General features: G+C 43.0%; 1 protein-coding gene across 1 annotated transcript; it reads left to right on the forward strand.

The window, feature by feature from the left end:
* Positions 1–15851: 15851 nt before the first annotated feature.
* On the forward strand, positions 15852–17145 carry LOC115076175 (hemoglobin A/D subunit beta-like). Its single transcript, XM_029577323.1, has 3 exons — positions 15852–16012; positions 16358–16580; positions 16866–17145. Exons 1-3 carry the CDS (start codon positions 15921–15923, stop codon positions 16992–16994), a joined length of 444 nt encoding a protein of 147 aa, XP_029433183.1. The 5' UTR covers positions 15852–15920; the 3' UTR covers positions 16995–17145.
* The last annotated feature ends 8932 nt before the right edge of the window (positions 17146–26077 follow it).

A 26077-nucleotide genomic window follows, 5' to 3' on the forward strand; every position in this document is an offset into this window, starting at 1 on the left:
TCTACTCAAATCTATTTAATATGTCATCGCCTCATATTGGATATGTATATACTGTTATAATATTATTTTATTTTATATATATTAGTAAAGCCTATTCTTAACATTTAACATTCAATGCTACTTTCCCTCCTTATATTCCCCCACTTACCCCCCCCCCCCCCTCAATTGTTCTTTTGTTAATTTGTTATAAATTGTTGATATAACTCTGTTCGATGTAAAACGCCTCCCCAGGCGTCTGTTTGCGTTACAATGTGAACCGATGTGATATCCCTGATGAATGTCGGTCTATAAAAATTGTAAATAAATAAATAAATAAATAAATAAAGGAGGATTGATATGGCTGCTCATAGATCCTTAGTTTCAGTGAAACACCTTTTGATGTGTCCCACAAGAAGTCATTATTTCGGTTCTCCTATTTGTTTTTTTATAAGCAGCCTTTATAATTGCTAACAAGTATAACATTGTAACATGACATTTGTATTACAACCTTATAGTTGTTTATATAGACCGTCAGCTAGATAAGGATACCAAGCACAAGGTTGTCGAACATTTTGAATTGATATGAGGTTATTTGACATTCCATCTGAAACCAAAAGATGAGGAAGTGTACATTCCATCTAAGATTATAGAAGCATATCTAGAACTAGAACAAGGATGAGGCCAATTGACATGCCATCTAAGGTTATAGAAAATATTCTTAGAACAAACACAAGGTTACTAATGATGGCAAATTCCAAGAAAACATTTACATGTGAGACAAGAATTAAATTACCATATGGCTGTTATAATCTGGTGTAGTTGTGGACCCTGGGCCGTATTGAGAGTTGGCTCTACCCACAGGGAGGAGCCCTGTGGGGACTCACTACAGTAGGCGTGGCTTCAGTAGAGACGGACACAGATGACATAAACTTTATTATACTGGAATTGTGGAAATATCCACAGCATGGATAGAAGACACAGTCCAGTAGTAAGGCAGCTCAATGCAGATATCCCCGGTAGTGGCCCGCAGAGCGGGGTATGCCAGGGAACTCCTCTCTTGATGGTAACTCTCTGGAGGGATCCGGTAGTGGCCCGCAATGCGGGGTAGGCCGAGGATCAGTGAGCAGAAATCCAGAGAGGTGCAGGAAGTTAGCAGAGCGAAGTAGATGATGGTACTTACTCCGGAGTGTAGAAGGGTAGCTGGAATGAGCACGGTAATGGCCCAAGGCACAGGGTACACCAGCAGTTCCATCAGCTAGGAGATAGAAGCAGAAGTAATATTCCCTAGGCTGAGCTAGCGATATCCTGAAGAAAGATGAGAGAGTCTCCAGGCAGGAAGGCCCTCCGAGGAGCAGACAGCCAGAAAGTAACAAGGCCCCCGAGGAGCGGGTACCTAAGGCGTTCAAGTTCAGGATGTAGTGAAGCGAAGCATCTCTGAGATGGAGTGGAATAAGCAGGAAGGAAGTCCTTGCTAACTCGTAGGAAACTTGGGCTGGCTGGGTTAAATACATCAGGCGGGTGACATAATGTGGAGGGGACTCCCCCAAGGTTCCCGCCATGACGTCAATAAGAGAGGGCCTGGCGCGTGTGCCCTAAGTAATCCCCAACTCAAGATGGCGGACGGCATCACCCACGCTGTCCCGGGGATGCCAAGGAAAGCGGCGTTTGCAGGCTGAGGCCGCCATGGCCTTGAGAATCGTTGTAGCAGGGAAAAGAGAGATGAGCAGCAAAGGTCACAGCCACCTGCGACCGACGGGTGCAACAATGGTGATTCAGATTATTCATTTATAATGGAAAGCCAAATATAGAAACTGTGGAATGTATGTAATCTAGTTTAGGGGTGGAGGAAACAAGTGTAGAAATCCTATAAATAGTCATACTATCAGTAAAATCATTTGAGAGGAAGTTTTGAAGCCTTGTGTAGCAATCTGCCTGTCCATAAGATACCTTATTATTTAATGTTTAAGATTTATATTATTTTATAGCATTTCATAAACAGCTTTTCTCTACAGCTAGTGGCTTTAAACATTCATATTTCAAAGAACCACAACACAGGGCATAGCTCTCAAAATCCATCATGCTAGCTCATTGTTAGATTCAGTGAGAGCTTATTTATATTTTTATGTTCTGCTATGAATAGTCTTGCCACTAAAAGTATGCATTTCTTCTAATTCACATTTGTCACCCTCTCAGTAAAAGCATAAACCAAAAAAAGCATTAAAAGTTTAAAGCTTTACACTGTTATTCGCTCCAAAGTTATACATTCGGTGAAGAACTTTACCCTCGTTCTTCTATGTTCCTATCTATCCCTGTTAGACCACCTTACTCGTAGCCTCCTTGGGTTGATGTATCCACTGTTCGATGTAATATTTATTTACTTAATATTTATTTACTTAATTATATCAATTGTTTGATGTATCCACTGTTCGATGTAATTTATAACTTGGTTCGATGTAAACCCATATGATATGTCTATGCATGAATGTCAGTATAGAAAAGTTCAAAAATAAATAAATAAATAAATCACATAGACATTTGTGACCAATGATTAGACTTTCATGTGCATAAAGTGACTTCAGTCACACATATGTACAGGTCACATTACCATAAGAAGCTATTTTCATTATCAGCTGATTGTATGAGTATGATTCTCTAATATTTATGCATGTTGTTTCTCACTCTATGGCCTTTTCTAGTGACAATGCTACTTACATAAGCAATCAGAAAAGGGCATTTTTCAATAATATTTTTCTACTGAATTAAGCCCCCACAAATTAAACCCTGAGAGATTTTGAGATCTGTGCCCCACCCCCTTTCATCACTGACCCTGAACTAGGGGCCACAACTTGAAGCTCCAGGAAGGAAGACTCAGAACCAATGTCAGGAAGAATTTCTTCACAGAGAGGGTGGTGGATGCCTGGAATGCCCTTCCAGAGGAAGTGGTGAAGACTAAAATTGTGAAGGATTTCAAAGGGGCATGGGATAAACACTGTGCATCCATAAAGGCTAGAGGATGGGAATGAAGTGAAGAGCCATGGGGGTGGATTACTGGAGTGGAGGCTACTACAAGGTGATTACTACCCTTACTCAATAAGCCTTCACAAGGTTAATGCAACTCCAACATTGCTCTCTGCTTCTATGGCAAGGGGAAATGTGGAAAGAGGATTTGCATTCAGACAACAACCAACAAGGACTGAACTTCACAATCTGGATAAACAAATAAGCATGGGGGTAGCTTGCTTATTATGGTGGCTACTACCCTAAACCAATTAAGCCTGATACATCACTTTGAATGCATATATAGCGTTGCTCTCTGCTTCAACGGCAGGGGGAAAAGGGAGAAATGTGGAAAACAGGATTTACATTCAGACAACATCCAACAAGGCAATGATCTGTGTAGTCCGGATAAACAAGCATCAGAGTAACTTGTTATTGCGGCAGTTACTACCCTTAACCATTAAGCCTTATGCTCACCTTTGATGCAACTCCAACATTACTCTCTGCATCAATGGCAGGGGATGGTAGGACATTTGAATCAAACAGTTACCAACAAGGGCCCTGAACTTGGTGGTTGATGAAACAGATAGGTATGGGAAAATAAGTGTGGGAGCTTGCTGGACAGACTGGATGGGCTGATTGGTTTTTTTCTGCCGTCATTTCTATGTAATTTCTATGTTTCTATGTCTTTCCTTTTGTCCTTGTTTCAAATTGGTGAGGAGGTGTGCAGCAGAATTAATAGATTGGTAAGAATCTGATAAGGGACTGTGATGTGAACACTTTTCCTATGAAACATGGACTGAGACCAACAGCTCATTTCACATAGGCCACCACTGTAGGTTTCTACTGACCTGAGCTAGATTTGAACTGGTGACTTAGAGGTAAAAATCTACAGTATATAATGCTATGACAATTCCCTTCTGCAGTCCACTCCTCATGTTGAGTGGGGAAAAAGGGGGGGCATAGATTTCAAAAGCAAATCATAAATATATTAAATATAATTAAAAAAACCTTGTACTTTCAACCTGTTTGTTGACCTCTATTTATTTTATTTAACAATGAAACACAATTTGGAATGCAACCAAAAAGAATGTGAAATGTTCTGTGTGTATTTGTTGTGCGTTCTGCTAGGATTTAGCAATCTGATGTCAATCTGTTGACAAAGCTCTGTGGTGAAAGCTGGTAGTTAGCAATCTGTCAAAAAGCTCTGTTAATAAAGCTGGTAGTTAGCAATCTGTTGTTATTTAGAATAGTTGTGGGTGGATCCAGTGGCAGATGACCATGCCCTCGGGGGAAATCCCGAGAGGGACCACTGGTCAGGCTTAGTGTAGGAGACAGACACACACTAGTTCTTTTATTAGACAATATAGTAAACCACCAGAGGTGGCAGTAGTAAGCTGGAAGCGCCCGGCTGGGCTGTAGTCCCTCAGGTATTGGAACAGCCATCCCAAGGTGGCTGAGCTGTAGAGAAACTAAGAAAGTGAGTAGATAGGATATGCAGAGTTTAGGGACACGTCCTTGATGGTAACACTCACACAATAGTCTCTTAAGGCAGCCCAGGAGTTGGTATGAATTAGGGACTCAAGGAGCGAGTACCTGGTTCCAGGGAAAGCTCTGAGAGATAGATAAAGACTCACTGATGTTAAGCAACAAAGACTTCTTAGAAGCAATATATTAAACCACCAAAGGTGGCAACAGTGAGCTGGAAGCGCCCGGCTGGGCTGTAGTCCCTCAGGTACTGGAACCGCGATCCCAGGGTGGCTGAGCTGTAGAGAAACTAAGAAAGTGAGTAGGCTGTATATGCAGAGTTCTGGAACAAGTCCTTGATGGTAACAGTCACACAATAGTCTCTTGAGGCAGCCCTGGAGATGGTATGCATTAGGCCCTCGAGGAGCGAGTACCTGGACCCAGGGAAGGCTCTGAGAGATAGATGGAAACTCACTGATATTGTAAGCAGCGATGACTTCTTAGCAGAAGTGGTATTCAGGAGCAAGTCCGGGACGTGGGCCCTCGAGGAGCGAGTACTGGTTCCGGACTGTGACCTGAAAAGAAAAAGAGTGAGCGAGGCCCCCGAGGAGCGGGTACCTCTAGTGAAGTCTGAGGAGGCAAAGTAGCTAGGGTTCCGGACAGCGAATCCCATCCACAGTGACCAGGAGGAAGATAGGTAAACCAATCCCTTGCTAACTCATCTTGTTAGCGAAAACTGAGACCTTAAATATCTGGAGCTGGTGATGTCATCTCAGGGGAACGCCCCTGAGGTTCGCACCAATGCTGGTACATCAGTCGGGCCACGCATGTGCGCACGCCCTTAGGCATCTGGTCAACATGGTGGCTTGCAGCGTTGAGCTGGTCCGGGAATGCCGGAGGAGGGCGGCATGGAGATGCCGCAGCAGCTAGCCTTCCATCAACCCCGAAGGGAGTCGCCAACGAGGTAAGGTGGGCGGAGCAGAGATGTCGGACAGCGACGGACACAACAGTATTCTAGATAAGTAAGGCTTAGAAAGATCTACACATTTTGTATTTATACCTTAAGGAGGACAAGATAAGGCAGATCTGTAGTGAATCAAGAACATACAGGAAGCAAACATTCCTGAAAGTGGCTTTGCATAGGGAAGAGTGAGACAACACATAGCAGATCTGCAAATGCTACTGAGCATGAAACAAATGAGACAAATAAATACATTTTTTATTGTGCCAGCTAGATTTATCATTGTGACTTGCATACTATTTATTTCTTTATAATTTCTTAGATACCACTCAACTAAAATACAAGCCCTATCCAGAGCAGTGTACAACAAAACACTAACATACAAAAGAAATTACAATAAACACCATAAAACATATAGTAAAAAGAAAATAAAATTAAAAAGAGCCTTCCCATACTAAGTGGCTGTGATTGATGTTTAGCCACTTTTCACTACAGTGAGAGCAGTTGTGGAGGCTTTGTCTGTCTGTCCATCCATCCATATGATTCAGTGTGTGCGAATGCGCGGCCATGGACCCTTAGTGAAGTGGCTGCACAGTGCACATGTCGCAGGTCAGGGAGCAAGGATCTGGATGGAGAGCAGACTGAGCAACAAGAGTCTGTGCCGGTGCCATCACCGCTCCCCATCGCCAACCCCGCAGCAGATTCAGTGGGGGAAGTGGTAGGAGCAGTGACGGTCCATGTCCACTCAACTATTGCCACCAGTGCTCCCCAGCTCTTCCAACCCAGTGGAGTTGTGTAGGATGAGAAGGAGCTAATGGAAATGCACTACTGTAATAAGCACTACAGGACTTTACAATTTGTTATATTTAAGCAGACATGGAGTCTTATTTCTTATTATTTAATAAGAATCTTTCACCCACTCCTTACCATCTAATAAGAACAATGAGATTCCAGTCCAATATCATCAGCAACTAGATTTCAGAATTAAGAGTGGGTTGTGGCACCTATAGCAAAATGGTCAATTGGAGAAAGGTCCTCCAAAAAAACCTGGGACTCCCTACTAGCAATTATTGAACAACTGAAATGTCAAAATATCTCTTTTTTTTTTAAATAAGACAGTTTTGAGATACTCATAAAGGCTGTCAATGTCCTTTTAGACATGAGGACTCTGCTTCTGATGTTTATGCTGCCGATATTTTTGTGCTTTATCTGTAATTAATTTTTCCTATCAGCCCACTAAGACTTTCTCTTGAAAAAGCATTTTGTATAAATGAGACTGCCTTGGAAACAAAACACAGTTTTAAAATAGGAAATGTATTATACCACCAGCCATAGTGATTAACACTAAAATGGGGCAGCGAGGAGACGTTTTCTGTTTAGAGACCAATAAACTTCATAAACTATTGAATCTTACTATTTCTCCTTATAAAGGCTATAACGGGATATGTTTAATAAAAAGAGCAGAATCATTTTATCAGAATTTCCACTCAGGGTGTTTCTTATCAGCCCTTTTTCAGGTCTGGGCGTACCAAGCAGTCTTCATGTGCATAATCTGGAGTCCAAAACTGTATCTCTGACAGCCCCAACTTGCAGGGCATTTTCAAGAATTTCAGTCAGTAAACAACTTCTGGAAGCCAAATTTAGGATTTTAGGTAGGAAGCTGAAATCCAGAACCTCCAGGGTGGCATTCTCTGAAATGCTTCCTGTTCCACGTGCAGGTTCCCAGACGTAGGCCGAGCTCCAGAGTTTCAATACGTGGATGAGACGATGGTGCAGGGAAGAGGGATTCAGCTTTGTAAGGAACTGGGGAAACTTTTGGGGAAAGGGGAGACTTTTCTGAAAGGATGGGCTCCACCTTAACCAGAGTGGAACCAAGCTGCTGGCACTAACTTTCAAAAAGGAGATAGAGCAGCTTTTAAACTAGAACAAGGGGGAAAGCTGACAGTCACTCAGCAGTGCATGGTTCGGAGAAATGTATCCTTGAAGGATACTAATGAAACAGGAGAGTTAGGGCATCCCAACAGAGAGGTCCATTAAAAGCAAACATAGTCCATATATGTAAAAAATCACCGAAGCTAATGATTTCCAAATTATCCCAAACAACTGAAAAGCAAGTTGTTAAAACAAACAAAAAACACACTTTGAAATGTCTGTATGCCAATGCCAGAAGTCTAAGAAGTAAGAACATAAGAATATAAGAACATGCCATACTGGGTCAGACCAAAGGTCCATCAAGCCCAGCATCCTGTTTCCAACAGTGGCCAATCCAGGCCATAAGAACCTGGCAAGTACCCAAAAACTAAGTCTATTCCATGTTACCGTTGCTAGTAATAGAAGTGGCTATTTTCTAAGTCAACTTAATTAATAGTAGGTAATGGACTTCTCCTCCAAGAACATATCCAATCCTTTTTTAAACACAGCTATACTAACTGCACTAACCACATCCTCTGGCAACAAATTCCAGAGTTTAATTGTGCGTTGAGTAAAAAAGAACTTTCTCTGATTAGTTTTAAATGTGCCACATGCTAACTTCATGGAGTGCCCCCTAGTCTTTCTATTATCCGAAAGAGTAAATAACCGATTCACATCTACCCATTCTAGACCTCTCATGATTTTAATCACCTCTATCATATCCCCCTTCAGCTGTCTCTTTTCCAAGCTGAAAAGTCCTAACCTCTTTAGTCTTTCCTCATAGGGGAGCACTTCCATTCCCCTTATCATTTTGGTAGCCCTTCTCTGTACCTTCTCCATCGCAATTATATCTTTTTTGAGATGCGGCGACCAGAATTGTACACAGTATTCAAGGTGCGATACTCCAGTATTCTGGAGCGATACAGAGGCATTATGACATTTTCCATTTTATTTACCATTCCTTTCTAATTATTCCCAACATTCTGTTTGCTTTTTTGACTGCCGCAGCACACTGAACTGACGATTTCAATGTGTTATCCACTATGACGCCTAGATCTCTTTCTTGGGTTGTAGCACCTAATATGGAACCTAACATTATGTAACTATAGCATGGGTTATTTTTCCCTATATGCATCACCTTGCACTTATCCACATTAAATTTCATCTGCCATTTGGATGCCCAATTTTCCAGTCTCACAAGGTCTTCCTGCAATTTATCACAATCTGCTTGTGATTTAACTAGTCTGAACAATTTTGTATCATCTGCAAATCTGATTACCTCACTTGTCATATTTCTTTCCAGATCATTTATAAATATATTGAAAAGTAAGGGTCCCAATACAGATCCCTGAGACACCCACTGCCCACTCCCCTCCACTGAGAAAATTGTCCATTTAATCCTACTCTCTGTTTCCAGTCTTTTAACCAGTTTGCAATCCACGAAAGGACATCGCCACCTATCCCATGACTTTTTACTTTTCCTAGAAGCCTCTCATGAGGAACTTTGTCAAATGCCTGCTGAAAATCCAAGTACACTACATCTACAGGTTCACCTTTATCCACATGTTTATTAACTCCTTCAAAAAAGTGAAGCAGATTTGGGAGGCAAGGCTTGCCTTGGGTAAAGCCAAGCTGACTTTGTTCCATTAAACCATGTCTTTCTATATGTTCTGTGATTTTGATCTTTAGAACACTTTCCACTATTTTTCCTGGCACTGAAGCCAGGCTAACTGGTCTGAAGTTTTCCGGTCGCCCCGGAGCCCTTTTTAAATTTTGGGGTTACATTAGCCATCCTCCAGTCTTCAGGTACAAAGAATGATTTTAATGATAGGTTACAAATTTTTATTAATAGATCTAAAATTTCATTTTTTAGTTCCTTCTGAACACTGGGGCCTACCACATCTTCTAGGTTTACCGTGATTTGGTTCAGTCCATCTGAATCATTACCCATTAAAACCTTCTCTGGAACGTGTATCTCCCCAACATCCTCTTCAGCAAACAACGAAGCAAAGAAATTGTTTAATCTTTCCGCGATGGCCTTATATTCTCTAAGTGCCCCTTTAACCCCTCAATCATCTAATGGTCCAGCTGACTCCCTCACAGGCTTTCTACTTCTGATATATTTTAAAAAGTTTTTACTGTGATTTTTGGCCTCTACAGCCAGCTTCTTTTCAAGTTCTCTGTCTTATCATTTAACTTGACAATGCTTATGCTTTATCCTATTTTCTTCTTTTGGATCCTTCTCCAAATTTTTGAATGAAGATCTTTTGGCTAAAATAGCCTCTTTCACATCAGCTTTTAACCATGCCAGTTGCCTTCCTTCCACCTTTCTTAATGTGTGGAATACATCTGGACTGTACTTCTAGGATGGTATTTTTTAACGATGACCTCTTGCACATTTTTTACCTTTGTAGCTGCTCCTTTCAGTTTTTCTCTATTTTTCTCATTTTATCAAAATTTCCTTTTTGAAAGTTTAGCAGTAGGGTTGTGGATTTGCTTACTGTCCCCCTTCCAATCATTAATTCAAATTTGATCATATTATGATCACTATTGCCAATCGGCCCCACCACCAAATCCTGTGCTCCACTGAGAATTAGATCTAAAATTGCTCCCTCTCGTAGGTTCCTGAACCAATTGCTCCATACAACTGTCATTTATTCCATCCAGGAACTTTATCTCTCTAGCATGTCCCGATATTACATTTACCCAGTCAATACTGGGGTAATTGAAATCTCCCATTATTACTGCACTATCAATTTGGTTAGCTTCCCTAATTTCTCTTACCATTTCACCATCCATCCCACCATCTTGGCCAGGTGGACGGTAGTATACTCCTATCACTATACTCTTCTCCAACACACAAGGGATTTCTTCACAAAAAGATTTGATTGTGCATTTCTGGAAACAAGTTACCCAGGAAGTTGCTGATATCTTAGAAGTCCCTGTTCAGGTGACTCCTAAATTGGGGTTATTGGTAGGGATGTGAATCGGGCTTCGGACGATTGAAAATATCGGACGATATTTTCAAAATCATCAGAAATTTGGGGCTCCCCGAAACAATAGGAAAACCCCATGATATTGTTTGTGGGGGTTCTCTTATCATTTTGGGAGAGGGTGGGAAAAACGGCACACAAAAATAACCCCTAAACCTACCCCGACCCTTTAAAACTAATCCCTTAGCTTCCCCCACCCTCCTGACCCCCCCAAAAACGTTTTACAGGTATCTGGTGGTCCAGTGGGGATCCCGGGAGCGATCTCCCGTTCCCGGGCCATCAGCTGCCACTAATCAAAATGGCGCCGATGGCCCTTTGACCTTACCATGTGACAGGGTATCCATGCCATTGGCAGGCCCCTGTCACATGGTAGGAGCACTGGATGGCCCGCACCATTTTTAAAGATGGCACCGGCCATCCAGTGCTCCCTCCATGTGACAGGGGCCGGCCAATGGCACGGATATCCTGTCACATGGTAAGGGCAAAGGCCATCGGCTCCATTTTTATTAGTGGCAGCCGACGGCCCGAGAGCGGGAGATCACTCCCGGGACCCCCACTGGACCACCAGGTACCTGTAAAATGTTTTTGGGGGGGTCGGGAGGGTGGGGGAAGCTAAGGGATTAGTTTTAAAGGGTCGGGGTGGGTTTTTTGTTTATCGGCTCGGGTGCAGCCGATAAACAAAACCGCGATCGGGCCAGACAAAAAAAAAACACGATGTGAATCGGAACCGGAATCCGAACCGATTCCGGTTCTGATTCACATCTCTAGTTATTGGGCCATTGGAATAATTCATTGGTCCCAGTTAAATATAGGGTGTTAGCGGGACAGCTACTTTTAGCCACTTTCTGGATGACTTGCCCAAGTATTGAATATTTTAGGTCACAGGTTAGAAACATTGCAGTTAACGAACTGTTATGCTTCGACCTAAAAAATGAACCCACAAAATATGTTCATATATGGGGTCCATATCATGAATATTTGGAAGATGCTTAACTATTGGTTTTGTTTGTTACTGCATACAACCATACATTTTGAGTTCTTTTGGATTTTATGGTGGGGTAATTTCAGCTGCCATGTTTATTCTGGTCTCACAATTTGTAACCTTTTTCTGGATACTATATTTCTTTTATATGCTGTTCCTTGATGTATGCCTTGAAAATGTTCAAAAATAAAGTTACAAAAAAAAAAAAGAGCCTATGTGAAGGGATGTGTGTGTGTGTGAGAGAGACGGAGCCTATGTGTAGGGCGGGGGTGTGAGAGACATAGTCTGTGTAAGAGTGTATGCATGAGCGAGAAAGGGAGCTTGTGTGGGTGTGTATGCAAGAGAGTGAGGGAACCTGTATGGGAAGGGGGTGTGCAAGAGAGAGAGAAGGAGCCTGTATGACAGTGTGGGTATGTGTGCAAAAGAGAGAGAGAGAGGGAGCCTGTATAGGAGGGTGCACACGTGAGAGAGAGAGGGGCCTTTATGAGGGAATGTGTGTGTGCAGGAGAGAGAGAAGGAGCCTGTATGAGGGATTTGTATGTGCACTAGAGAGAAGGAGGCATGTGTGCGTGTGTGTGTGTGAGAGAGACACAGAAGGAACCTGTGTGAGGGGAATTACTGAGAGAGAGGTCAAATTCTGGGAGTGAAGATAGAGTGGAAGGGTTTGAGCCTAGAGGGGGAGGGGAGATATAGTGACAGGTGGAGGAGCTGGGGCCTGAGAGGGCAAAGTGAAAGGTGATTGGATAGGGAGTAGGAAGAGAGGGTGAAAGAGACACTCTTACAGTGAACTTCTAGGGAAATTCTGCTCAAAATATTTAAAACTCTTCAAGTAATAACTTTTTTTCTGTATTACACTTTCAATTAATTATTAAAGACTGCCATGTATTTTGTGTTATTTTGACCAACATAAACTATGCAGAATTTTGCTGAATTTTAAGTTTTTCTGTGCATAATTGTAAACTTTTTTGTGCAGAATTCTCCCAGGAGTAGCTGTAGAAGGCACTGGACAAGAAAATCTCTATTAGTGGGAATGTCAGATAAGACCTTGTGTCTGTGTGCCCAGGGTAATATGGCACGAAGGGGGGGGGGGCCTTTCGATACAGTGGAGGGGGGTTGGCGAGGGGGTAGGGGATTGGGCAGACGTTCCCGCCTGCCTGATTGGATGTGAGATTGCAGTTGGGTTTGAAATGTCAAACCCGGACTGTGACGGGAGCTGATTGGCTCCTCACGGTCAGGTCAGTGTGCTGGGGGAGGAGTTGTTTTGGATCCGTTGGCATGGCGCAGTGGGCAATTTTATTTGCCTGCCGCTGCCTGACTGAACCGCGTCTTGCCTACCCACCCTTCTATTGATTAAATTATTTGTTAGGGTTTGTTGGGGGTCAGTTTGGTTGTCGCAGCAGGGGGGCGGGGCGGGGGGGGGGGGGCCGGATTGCCCGAGTCAGATGAGTTTCAGCGTGGTGCTGAATGACTTGCTGACCTGACAGATGTCAAGTCGGGATTATAGCTGGGACAACTGGGTGCAGTTGTCCTGGGAGTGGCTCCTTGCTGAATTGTGGCGGGAGCATTGCTGCATGACTCCTTGCTGCCTTGTGGCGGGGGTCGGGGGTGCGCTTGTGATGCAATGTCAATGATTCTAGTTGGCTTGCTGGTAGGTGTTCATCTTGCTGGCCGGTGGTGGTTGCACACTGTGGCTTTGTAAATATTCCTTCACTGGGGGCTCGGGCACCTGTGCTGTTATGCAATAAAGCTGCAGCCTATTTGATCCCATTTCAGTAGTGTGTGCATTCTTTGTGTCTTCGTAAAAGGGTGGGTGCCGGGGAAAGTCCTGGCTACCCATATTATGGATACACATAGGGACAGCTGTATGGTTTGTTGAACAAATATGAATAAAGATTTACTTCTTTAAATTGTTACCATATTCATTCACAGTAGTGCTTTTTCGCACTCCTTTGGAGTGTATTTGCGTCTGTTTGTTGAGCACCTTATGCAGGGTGGCCCATGGAAAAGTAGCTCGCCTCCAATACCAGTGCCACGCTCTTTGGAGGAGGCCGTAGCCCCCTTGCTCTCTGTCTGCCGACTGTCCGTCTGTCTGGCGATGTGGTGTCGCCCCGTGTGCATTGTCTGGCTTTATTTTGCCTTCCTATTCAGTCCTTCTGTGCACTTGCTCGTTCATCTTGTCATACTATCGCCAGAGGCAGGCTACTTTTCCATGGGCCACCCTGTATAATTACATATTACCTGATCTTTTTGTATCTATCTATATGTACATACATACATACTGTACATAGGGTTATTTTAGAAAGCCGTTTCCATAGGCAAAACAGTGGTTTATCTATAGAAATGGCCTATAATAAAACTGCTCCTCCGATATGCATGAAAACTTTCATGAGTATGTCCTGTACGCAAGTAAATTTATACTGGGCAGAGATAGTACCAGGGTGGGATTTTCACTTACTCACATACCTTTCAATATTAAAAAATAAGGGGTTCATATTCAGCTGCTGTGTGGCGCGGCTAATTAGCTGGATAAAACTGTCTGAATAACTTAGCCTGAATATTCAGCAGCATACCACACCTACAGTTAGCCAGAAAATTGGTCTAATGTTATGCATGTTAAAGCCAGCGGCACAGTTATAACATTATCCCCTTTAAGACCTATCAATACAATGGAAAAACAGCACAATTAAACAAAGAAATTGGTTAAATACATTTGCATTATCCTTTATTTATTAAGCATGGTAACAATGCATTTTTACTTGCTCCTATCCTATATAGAGACAAATGATACTAAAAATCGCATGTCCTGTGTTTACTGTGAGCTCTGCAAGCTGCAGTATTCAGTGGGAAAACTGTATTTATAAATCTCATTTTAGAAGCTGTACATTACCTACCAAAGGAAATAAGTTCTAAATTAATGAGCTGTTTCAGCATAAGGGGTTAATACCTTATCCCAACCATTGCTAGTAGTTACTGTAATTAAATGATCAATTATGAATTTTATATGTATATATTGCAATCGTGTTTTCAATAATACCCACCTTAATCCAACTATCACAGGTCACAAAGGCACAGATACCACACTCCCTAGAGACTTTAAAATTAGAAATTCTCTCTTCTACTTTTTTTAGTGCCTTGCATCCATTTCATAAGTTTATTTATTTATTTATTTATTTATTATTTATTTAACGGTTTTATATACCGACATTCATCAATGATATCACATCGGTTCACAGCGTAACATGAAACTAGTGCCTGTGGCGGCGCTTTACATCGAACAAGTTTAACATAATACAGTTAAAACATATTGAAACATAATAACTAGAGAGTAAGGAAAGGTAGGGGAAATAAAGCATTAAACTAAAATTAAAATAACATGATTACAAGAGGGTAAAAGAAGAGAAAAAGGGGGGGGGGGAAAAGTGACAGAAGAATAAAGTTAGATTAATAAATTATTGTAGGCAAAGATTGCAGGTATATACAAAATGTACAATTATAGGGAATAACATAATATAACAATTGTGCAGGGAAGGGGTGAGGTGAGGAGAGGGGGGGAGAAGTAGGGATTGGAAGGGGGTAGGGTAACACAGAAGGGAGAGAGAGTGAAATGGAACATTTCTGAAAATGTTTCTCCAATGATTTTAAAATTCAATTATTTTAAAACTTTGCTATATAATAAACAAGAATACAAATAAAGCACAAACAATCACCATTAAAAGCAAAATGAGTTCAAAAGGAATTTTTCACGATTAAGCCCATTTCAAATAAACTAAACCTATGGAACGAAAGTGCTTTTACCACAGGGTGTATAATTATTTCAGAGTTTCTGCAGTAAAATCCCCTTTCTATGCATTTTGTAAGAACTAGAGGCAGCTGTTATGTAATGATAGCATTTGTCAAGCTATTTCATTAGTCAAAAAAGCCCACAATAGATTTTTAATGTAGGTCCCCTGCATTCTTGGAAACTATTTCACCTCTGGTATGCAAGCATTTAGCTATATGCAGTTCTGTGGTCTCAGCCTCAGGGAACATCTGCTTCAAACAGCACATGGTAATTAATTCAGAATATAAATATCTGTAAATAAAATTTCAAGAAATTTCCCAGTCCTGTGTTCAGTAGTTGGCATACTGAAACACATACAAATTGTTTTCATTAAGAAAGTAACAATGTATAGATTACAGTCAGGAGTTTTATTTTTCAGGAGGCACCAGTTGACTGAGAGGGATCCAGATTTTTCATGGAAAAGAAAAACTAAATTGGAACAGCGAAAATCTATTTAATCTTTGGAAGGGGTCATGGAAATGACTTCTATGTGGCTCACAGGAATAATTTGATGATACTGTAATGTGGCTGTACATTTGCTCGTTAGAAAGAAAGGGAGGGATTCTTCTTTCCAAGTTCTGCAGGGCAGCTCATCACACGTACACTGGCCCCAGGGTTCTGATTTCAGTATTCAGTTCATGCAGGCACCCAGCAAAAGCCACACCCTCGGGCTAGCTGTTTCCAGCCAATGGCCGTGAGAGCCCAGAGTGGGCAGTGCCATAAACAGGATATAACAACTGGCAGGGACAAATTGTAGGCACTGGTCCTCTCTTCTGCAGACGCTCGAAGTGAGAGAACCTTACAGCAACAATGGTGCAGTGGACGGAAGAGGAACGCCATCACATCCAAGAAATCTTCTCCAAACTCCCCATCAGTGATGTAGGACCAGACTGCCTTCGTAGGTATGCAATGCAAACACATTTTAGGTAGCACAGATCAAACAGAAAGAATCACTTTGTATTGCTTTATCTTAACTGTTTTTGGGGCAAAGAATGAATTGTACATGCATTAAATAAAGTGCCTTTTGTTTTTGAAGAGTTCAGACTATTACTCTTAAATTTAGAAGAGCAAAGCAGAGCTACTAGCCAGCTGATCGCTCACTTTCTGCTAAGGCTTTTAATTGTATTGTGGGCTAGTTGGTCGACTAACAAAATATAAAACAAAGCTGCATTCAAATATCCATGGAAGGATTTCTTTTTTCCCTTGCCAACTGGAATACACTGTGTGCTATGTCTCTGTGTTGCTAGGCTTTTTCTGAAGTGCAAATGGACCCAGAGATACTTTAAAGGTTTTGGAGACTTGAGCAACGAGAATGCCATATGCAATAATGCCCATGTGAATGCCCATGGTATCAAGGTGGTGACCGCTCTCTGTGAGGCTGCCAAACACCTCGATGACTTGAAGGGACACTTTGCCAACCTCAGCAAACACCATTGTCAAACTCTTCATGTGGACCCTGCCAACTTCCCAGTAAGTAAAAGCCCTCTATATTCACTGAGACAGGCCTGACGTTGATAATCAGATGCACTGAAGAGATCTGCAGCATTTAACAGTTGGCTCTTTACTGAAGATTCTTAGTAAAAGCACAGTCTATGGAAGGAATGTTTGCTTTCACAGCCAACGCTCCTTGAGATGTTTAACTTCTAGTGAAAAAGGGGAATGGGGGAATGATAACTGCTTTAACATATGAGATACAAGCAGTTGTGGCACACGGCCATCTAACTAACCCTTATAATTGTGCTTATTTCTTTTCAGATACTTGCAGCAGTCCTGATGGTCAGCCTATGCATTTTCTGCCCCAAGTCAATGACTCCAGAATGCCAGAAATCCATTACTAAATTCTTTCATGTGACCTGTGAGGCTCTTGGCAGTAAATACACATAAATCACCAAGGGTTATCTCTAAATGCAAGCTACAGAAAGGCAGCCATCTATCTGCCTTAGTCATCTAACCACAGATCTCAAAATGTGCTCTGTGTATTTACAGCCTGTAGAAATAAAATGAAGTCAGAATAAAAGTGTCATTTGCCATTCAATTGCTTTTTCTTTTTATTCTGGTGTAAAGAATGGAAAACCCTGAAAACTCTGAGGTTTAATGAATAAAAAGACCTCAGTTTTTCATCTCTCTGTTATGTTTTCAGAAAGTAAATGGGGCAGATTATCATATTTCTCAAAAAACAAAACCCACAGTGTTATATATTTTTGTACAAGAAAATAAGGGTGAACTCTAGAAATAGCATACTTCAAAACATTTGATGATAAAATAATGCACAAATAAACCTTTTTTGATAGTACACAGTACCATCATTTCAGATGGGTCCCTTACTGTCTGAAGTTTCTATTAGTTATTAGACCAATTAAAAACATGAGGGCCATCATGGAAAAGGACACTGCCTGCTAAACACAGGCAGATATAGCAAGGCCAGCCCAATGATCCAGTGGGACTTGGTTTGCAGTCCTGGCTCAGATCTTCTGCTCCCTGGGACTTGGGTGCCCCAGTCATCATACAAAGGTGACACCTAGTAGTTGGCTTTAGGGCCCATGATTGCAGGGTTCCAGAAGGAACCCTGGGACATCAGGTTTGGCTGCAGGAAGTTGGGAGAAAATATAAAATAGGGAAAAAACATTCCCAAGTATTTTAAACTGAAGGTTCATGAAGATGCCAGATCCCAGCTCTAGTTCCTAATGAATTGGAGACCAAAAGAATCAGGAGGAAACTGCAGGGTGAAAAAAATCCAGGCAGATCCAGCAAGGGGAGTTGTAAAAGTCTTAACTTGGGCAAGCCGTTGTTTCTGTACATCCCACACCTCCCCGCCCTTACCCTTGACCACAAAAATGCAAAGTAAGGTAAACAATTCTCTTTTATTGAGTGGAAGAAAACGACCACAGCCAATCGACATTATCTTAAACATCATAGAAACATAGAAACATAGAAACATAGAAATGACGGCAGAAGAAGACCAAACGGCCCATCCAGTCTGCCCAGCAAGCTACGCAGTTTATCCATTTTTTTTTTTTTATCTTCCCCCCCACCCCTTTTTTTCTCCCCCTCCCCCGTCACTATTGGCTTCCAGCACCCTCCGGCCCCAATTCCCTTCCACCCCTCCACCAATGCAGAGAGCAGTGCCGTATCCGCATCCCAATGAACATCCAGTTCAATCAGGGGTAGCAACTGCCACAATAAACGGCCACACCCCTGCCCCATACTCTTACCCACCTCTGTTTTGCTTGTTTGTTTTTTGTTTTTTTGTTTTGGTTTTTTTGTTTTTTGTTTTTTTGGAGATGGCAGCCCTCCAACCTTCCGCTCCGTGAAGGTGGAACACAAACCACTGGCATCCCGCTCCGTGAATGCCTCTGTGGCTACTGCCGCTCCGTGCAGTATTTTGCTGCCTGAAGGTGGAACAACTACTTGCCACTGGCATCCCGCTCCGTGAATGCCTCTGTGGCTACTGCCGCTCCGTGCAGTGTTTTACCACCTCCTCTATATTTATGCCCACTAGACTTGATGGATCCACAGTGTTTATCCCACGCCCCTTTGAAGTCTTTCACAGTTTTAGACTTCACCACTTCCTCCGGAAGGGCATTCCAGGCATCCACCACCCTTTCCGTGAAGAAATACTTCCTGACATTGGTTCTTAGTCTTCCTCCCCGGAGCCTCAGCTCGTGACCTCTGGTTCTGCTGATTTTTTTCCGTCTGAAAAGGTTTGTCATTGTCTTTGGATCATTAAAGTTTTTCAAGTATCTGAAAGTCTGAATCATATCACCCCTGCTCCTCCTTTCCTCCAGGGTGTACATATTTAGATTCTTCAATCTCTCCTCGTACGTCATCCGATGAAGATCCTCCACCTTCTTGGTTGCCCTTCTCTGTACCGCTTCCATCTTGTCTTTGTCTCTTTGTAGATACGGTCTCCAGAACTGAACACAGTACTCCAGGTGAGGCCTCACCAAGGACCTGTACAAGGGAATAATCACTTCCCTTTTCTTACTCGATATTCCTCTCTCTATGCAGCCCAGCATTCTTCTGGCTTTTGCTATCGCCTTGTCACATTGTTTCGCAGACTTCATATCATTAGACACTATCACCCCAAGGTCCCTCTCCTGCTCCGTGCACATCAGCCTTTCCCCCCCCCATCGAATACAGTTCATTTGGATTTCCACTCCCCATATGCATGACTTTGCACTTCTTGGCATTGAATCTCAGCTGCCATATCTTCGACCACTCTTCCAGTTTCCTTAAATCCCGTCTCATTCTCTCCACTCCTTCCGGCGTGTCCACTCTGTTGCAGATCTTAGTGTCATCCGCAAAAAGACAAACCTTACCTTCTATCCCGTCCGCAATGTCGCTCACAAAGATATTGAACAGGACCGGTCCCAAAACCGATCCTTGTGGTACACCACTTAAAACCGCTCTCTCTTCAGAGAAAGTTCCGTTTACCATCACACATTGTCTTCTGTCCGTCAACCAATTTGCAATCCAGGTCACCACCTCGGCCCTCACTCCTAAGCTTCTCGTTTTATTCACCAGTCTCCTGTGCGGAACCGTATCAAAAGCTTTGCTGAAATCCAAGTAGATGACATCGAGCGCTCTTCCTTGATCCAATTCTTTGGTTACCCAGTCAAAAAAGTCAATCAGATTTGTCTGACAGGATCTTCCCCTGGTGAATCCATGTTGCCTCTGGTCCATTAATTCTCCTGACTGTAGATAGTTCACTATTCTCTCTTTCAGCAGTGACTCCATTACTTTTCCCACCACCGAAGTGAGGCTAACCGGTCTGTAGTTGCCAGCCTCCTCCCTGTTCCCACTCTTGTGAAGCGGGACCACCACCGCTCTTCTCCAATCTCTTGGTACCACTCCTGTTTCTAGGGATCTATTGAACAGGTCACACAGCGGACCCGCCAGAACATCTCTGAGCTCCCTCAGTATCCTTGGATGAATCCCATCAGGCCCCATAGCTTTCTCCACTTTCAGATTCTTTAGCTCTTCCCATACATTTTCTACTGTAAAAGGATTTTCATCTATTCCACTTCCCTCCAGTTTTTTGTTGTGTAGAGATGGTCCTTCTCCAGGGTCTTCTTTAGTGAACACAGAGCTGAAGTATTCGTTTAATATTTCTGCCATTTCTTCATCTCTCTCCACACATTGATCATTACCACCTTTCAATTTCACTATACCACTTTGGACCTTTCTCTTTTCGCTGATGTATCTGAAAAATGTTTTGTCACCATTTTTTATCTCCTTGGCAATCCTCTCTTCCGCTTGACTTTTTGCCAACTTGATTAATTTCTTCGTCTCCCTCAGTTGAAACAAATATTCTTCTTTGTGCTCCTCCCTTTGGGATCTTTTGTATTTTTTGAATGCTGTTCTTTTAGCTTTAATTTTGTCAGCCACCTCCTTTGAGAACCAGATAGGTTTCAATTTTCTTTTGCTTTTCTTTACATTTCTAACATACAGAGCAGTTGCCTTGGTGATTGCTCCTTTTAGATTGGTCCACTGCTGATCCACATCTCTTTCATTCTCCCATCCTTTTAGTTCTTCCTCCAGGTACTTCCCCATTTCCTCAAAGTCTGTGTTTTTGAACTGTAAAACTCGGGTCTTTGTGGTTCTTTTCCCTATTCTTTTAGTGATATTAAACCATATCGTTTGATGATCACTGGTGCTGAGGTGGGTGCCCACCTGGACATCGGAGACATTATCTCCATTAGTGAGCACTAAGTCGAGTATAGCTCCTTCTCTCGTGGGTTCCAACACCATTTGTTTGAACAAAGTTACTTGCATGGCATCCACTATCGCTCTACTATTTTTAGTTTCTGCAGATGGGATTTTCCAGTCTACATCTGGCATATTAAAGTCACCCACGATCACCACTTCTCCCTTCTTACCTATCTTATGGATGTCTTCAACCAGATCTCTGTCCAGCTCTTCCTTTTGGTTTGGAGGCCTGTAAACCACTCCAATATAAATGGATGCTCCGTCATCTTTTTTTAGGTCGACCCATAGTGCTTCTTCCTTGCCCCAACTTCCTTGCAGCTCAGATGCTTGGATGTTGTTTCTGACATAAAGAGCCACACCTCCCCCTTTTCTATCCACTCTGTCCTTCCTTAACAAGTTATAGCCTGGTATTGTTGTATCCCATTCATGAGATTCAGTGAACCATGTCTCTGTGATAGCAACAATGTCCAATTCTGCCTCTGTCATTAGGGCCTGTAGATCTGGGATTTTATTTCCCAAACTATGAGCATTTGTGGTCATAGCCTTCCAGGTACTCTCTTTAAGGTTATTGCTTTTCCTGGACTCCTTATGAGACTTTAGTTGAGATTTGTTATTCCCTTCACTCTTTCCTTTTGCAGTTGTGCCACTGTTGACAGAGTTATCCATCTCAATTAGATTTTTCTTTTGGTTATGGAACTTGATATTCTGCATGCATTGTGTTTTTTTTCTCTTTTCTGGTAACACTTCAATGTTTTTCTCAAGAACTTCATTAGTTTTTAATATAGAGAAGGCTTTTTGTTCTTTTTGCATTTGGTACATTGTGTGTCTCCTCATCACAGGTCTAATTCTACCAGAGCCCACTGTAATCCTGGATTTTAAAGAATTTCTTAATGACCTGTTTGAGTGGGGGGGTGTATCTGTTGGCTGTCCATTCGTCAAGAATGGGTGACTGTGGGTCCTACCTGAGCCTAATGAATCTCCTTTTCTTGACTCTTGGTTTTTCTGTGATATTGGGGAATTAATTTCTGAGTAATGCAATGTGGGTGTAATACTTGTAATTGAAGCTAATTGAGCTTTAACCTCAGTCAGCTCCTTTTTCAAGGAAGAGAGTTGTGCACAAATTGGGCAAGCTCTAAGTTTCCAGATGCTTTCCCTCAGAATACAGGCTCCACAGCAGTTACATTGGATAGTCCTCATTTTGGTAATATATGATTTGTATTTCCTTGACTTATCAATGTACTAATGTATCTTGCTGCTAATGTTAAGTTAGGCAGTCTTTATTAGAAAACAAGCCCCAGGGGTGGGTGGGTAGAGGGGTAGGGTGGGAGGGAGTCAAACAGTGTAATCTGGGACAAGCTGGGTAAAGCAGGGCACTTCCTGGAGCAATAATAGTCCTCTATTAAATGATCTCTCAGTACTTATGTGCCAATGTTAAACAGATTATAAAGATAGCTCTACAATAAGAGAAATGCAGGTATATTGAATCTTAAAGCAAACGAATTAGCAAAGAACCAGACCAAATATATACTCCAGCCTCTTCACTGACCACAATGGCTCTCCTTCTCACTAACTTTACCTCCCCCAAGGTCTGAGACACACCCAATCCAGTTAGATGAGGTCACTTCTGGAAGTGTATCTGTCCTTTTTGATCAATTGCTTTAAAACAGACTTTATGCCCCAATATAAAAATTTGACCAGATTATTTATGCCAGCTAACTCAACAACCAGCAACACTTTGAACAAACTTAACATTCACAAATAAAGCTGGCCTATGCCCCCACCAGTAAAACTACATGCTATTGCCCATCCCTCCATTTGTTTGAGGTGGCAGACCTCCAACCTTCCGCTCCATGAAGGTGGTACACCATTGACATCCTGCTCCATGAATGCTACTCCAGCCTTCTGCTCCACGAAGGTGGTACACCAATCACTGGCATCCCGCTCTGTGAACGCCACTCCAGCCTTCCGCTCTGTGAAGGTGGGACACCAACCACTGGCATCCCGCTCCGTGAATGCCACTGTGGCCACTGCCGCTCCGGGCAGTGTGCTGCCACCTCATCCCACCCCTGGCCTTGCGGGCCACGCTTCTTTATTTATCTTTTGCCAGGCCTTCATTGGGCCACCCCTAGACCAGCCATAATCTCGGTCTGTGCCATGCTTTGCATATAGCCATCCCCAAGCTTTCCCCCTATGCAGAATCATTGGTGCTCAGCTCCTCCCCTTCCTCCTCCCCCAACACCAAAACGTCCCCCTCTGCACCGGTGAGGGCCCTGCCATAGTAGGAACAGTAACACCTTACTTGTTCCCTACCCCCCACCTAAGCCGCTATCGCTGTTGGTTGCTGCTGTGGCCGTTGCAGGGAGAGTATCAAGATAACCTGCCTACGTGTGATAGATGAACCCCATCAGGCCTGTACGTGCCCGTAATAGGTGATGTATCATCGTGTGTGATGTCGTGTCCCCCTACAGCCCTCACCCCAGGTCCTAGTGATTTATTAAATTAACGCCTGCTTTTGTTCTACCCGTATAAGTGCCCCCTTAACCCTTTCACGACCGCAGGTGAAGAATCTATGACCGATAAGAACAGCAAGGTCAGGGGGAGAAGGGTAAGCAAACGATCCGCCAGACCATGTATGTCATAGGAGGCCTGCTTTATGGGCCAGATGTATGACTTGTATTTATTCGATTGTCAGCGCCCTACTGCTTTGATCTGCGCCTCACTTACCCACTGCTGCATGCAAACGATGTTGCGCCAAATCTGACGGAATGGGTATGATATTCGGATGGGTCCTCCCCTTATCCTTGCTATTCCCTTGTTCAAGACCCTAATAAACTGGTAACACGACCAAGTAGCTCCATCATGATGTTTTAATACAGGGCCCCTCCCTGCATCATTAAATATTCCCGCGTGGCCCTAACTGGGCATATGGCCTCTCTATGAGCCGGATACAACGTAACCCACTGTCAGCCCTAGTTGGTTCTTGCCTCTGCCACCCATCTAAACTCCATCCCCTTGATTAGGCTCTACATGTGCTCCCGCCAGTGCTGGTCTCAGTATGGAGGCAATCCATGGCACCCCAATTCGCAAATCCAGGGTGGAATACGCGATAGTTGCACCTCTGCCTCTGGGGCCAGGAATCTGGAACGAGCCCACTGAAAACGGGAAAGTGCATCGGCCATGCTGTTATCCGCCCCAGGTACATGTTTAGCCATGAAGACCAGCTTAATGCGTGGGCAGAGCGAGCCATGAAAACCAGCTTAATGCACGGAAACCAAGTCCCGCAATAGTCTCGGGCCCTTGTGTGAGTGATCAGTGAGGGAATTTATGGCCTGCACCCCTGCCCTATTGTCGGACCAGCATGTAAATTTCATATTCCGGAAATGGGGCCAATAGGGAACCACTCGAGAAAGGTGATATCTCTTAGAACACCCAAGGCTTCCCAATGTGAAGGCCACTGGGCCTTGAATCTATGTGGCGTATATAGACTTTCAGATCCTGTCTCAGCTCCTGGGTGATTATACTCAGCTCCTGGGTGATTATAATAAATGATGGCCCCTTCGGATACCCGAAGTAAAGTGGGATGCTCCTAAAATGAATGGGCGACCCATGCGCCTGATTTTGCAAGCGCAATTAAGATGACCGATGAGTAACTAAATTTTTAGTAACCATCCTTGACTTGCTCACGGCCAAGATGACGTAACGCCACACTTTCTAGATTTTTGTGCGGGAGACACGTGACCATTGGAGAAAGGACAATATTTGGGCGGGCCCTAATGTTTTGTAGTGAGCTACAGGGACAGGGAAGGAGCCGAGTCAAAGTGCCCTGAAGCATGCAAGCTAACAGCTAGGGAAATGTTGCTCCCTGTTCGCATGTCAAGCTGTATACCCAAAATGTCCGCCGTACTGCTGAATGCCTTAAGGGCTTGGGCGAATGCATATGTGTCCCTGTGGCCTGCGAACAAAATTGTCCAGGTAATGGGTGATTTTTTTCTCTACAGATGTCCTGCTCCACCGCCCATTTACAAAAGTGCTGAACTTCTTGAAATAGGAACAAGATATGGATCAGCACATCTGCAGGCATTTGTCTACATAAATTAACCCTGATATTGTACCCCCTCAAATGGAAACATCTGGGGTGTCGGAGGGCAGACGCAATGTCCGCCTTAGCAAATCATGAATTTCCCCCAATGCCTCACCATAACCGAAGTCCTGGTCAATTGATGCGTAATATATGAAGTTGGCTTCGGGGTCCAAATAATCGTTCTGGTCTACTGGTCCTCCCTTCAGGAAGGACAGATGATGGATCATTCTGAAATCGCCTGGCTCTTTTTAGGTACGACCGGTGCTTGCGCTCTCGTGCCCCGCCCGCCTCACAGCTTCAATCCCGATTCAAGTCAATAAATAATAATACAGACGGATTTAATACATGATAGAGGGACATGATAGAGGTGTTTAAAATCATGAGAGGTCTAGAACGGGTAGATGTGAATAGGTTATTTACTCTTTCAGATAATAGAAAGACTAGGGAGCACTCCATGAAGTTAGCATGTGGCACATTTAAAACTAATCGGAGAAAGTTCTTTTTTACTCAACGCACAATTGAACTCTGGAATTTGTTGTCAGAGGATGTGGTTAGTGCAGTTAGTATAGCTGTGTTTAAAAAAGGATTGGATAAGTTCTTGGAGGAGAAGTCCATTACCTGCTATTAAGTTCACCTAGAGAAAAGCCACTGCCATTAGCAATGGTAACATGGAATAGACTTAGTTTTTGGGTACTTGCCAGGTTCTTATGGCCTGGATTGGCCACTGTTGGAAACAGGATGCTGGGCTTGATGGACCCCTGGTCTGACCCAGTATGGCATGTTCTTATGTTCTTAATACACTGGGAACTCCCCTTTATTAATAAAGAAACACTTCTCTTTACACTGAATTCCTTCTTTTATCTAATTCTTTCAACTCCGGTAATTCTTTAGATCGCAATTAGTGCAGTCCTTCTTCACAACTATTTAAACTCACGCTCTTCCCACTGGTTAGAACTTAGTCCCAATAGTTTATCAGTATAGGGCTAGGTTTAACAATCCTCTTGAATCATGATAACCCCTTCACTTGTTATGTCCCAGACATTAGAGCTAGGCTCTAAATAGGAATCTGGGATATAATGGGTTAGGCCTGCAAGCTGGCATTTAAGGACCACATTAGCTACTTGGTCAGCGGCTTTTAGAATTATGCCTAGCATTAAAGTAGAAAAATCACCCTGTT

This window comes from Rhinatrema bivittatum, chromosome 14, assembly GCF_901001135.1.
Source record: "Rhinatrema bivittatum chromosome 14, aRhiBiv1.1, whole genome shotgun sequence".
NCBI classification, from domain to species: domain Eukaryota; kingdom Metazoa; phylum Chordata; class Amphibia; order Gymnophiona; family Rhinatrematidae; genus Rhinatrema; species Rhinatrema bivittatum.

Coding starts and splice junctions, on each gene's coding strand:
- LOC115076175 (XM_029577323.1), top strand. CDS start 15,921: ATGGTGCAGTGGACGGAAGAGGAACGCCATCACATCCAAGAAATCTTC. Junction 16,013..16,357: donor GGACCAGACTGCCTTCGTAG/GTATGCAATGCA, acceptor CTGTGTTGCTAG/GCTTTTTCTGAAGTGCAAAT. Junction 16,581..16,865: donor TGGACCCTGCCAACTTCCCA/GTAAGTAAAAGC, acceptor ATTTCTTTTCAG/ATACTTGCAGCAGTCCTGAT.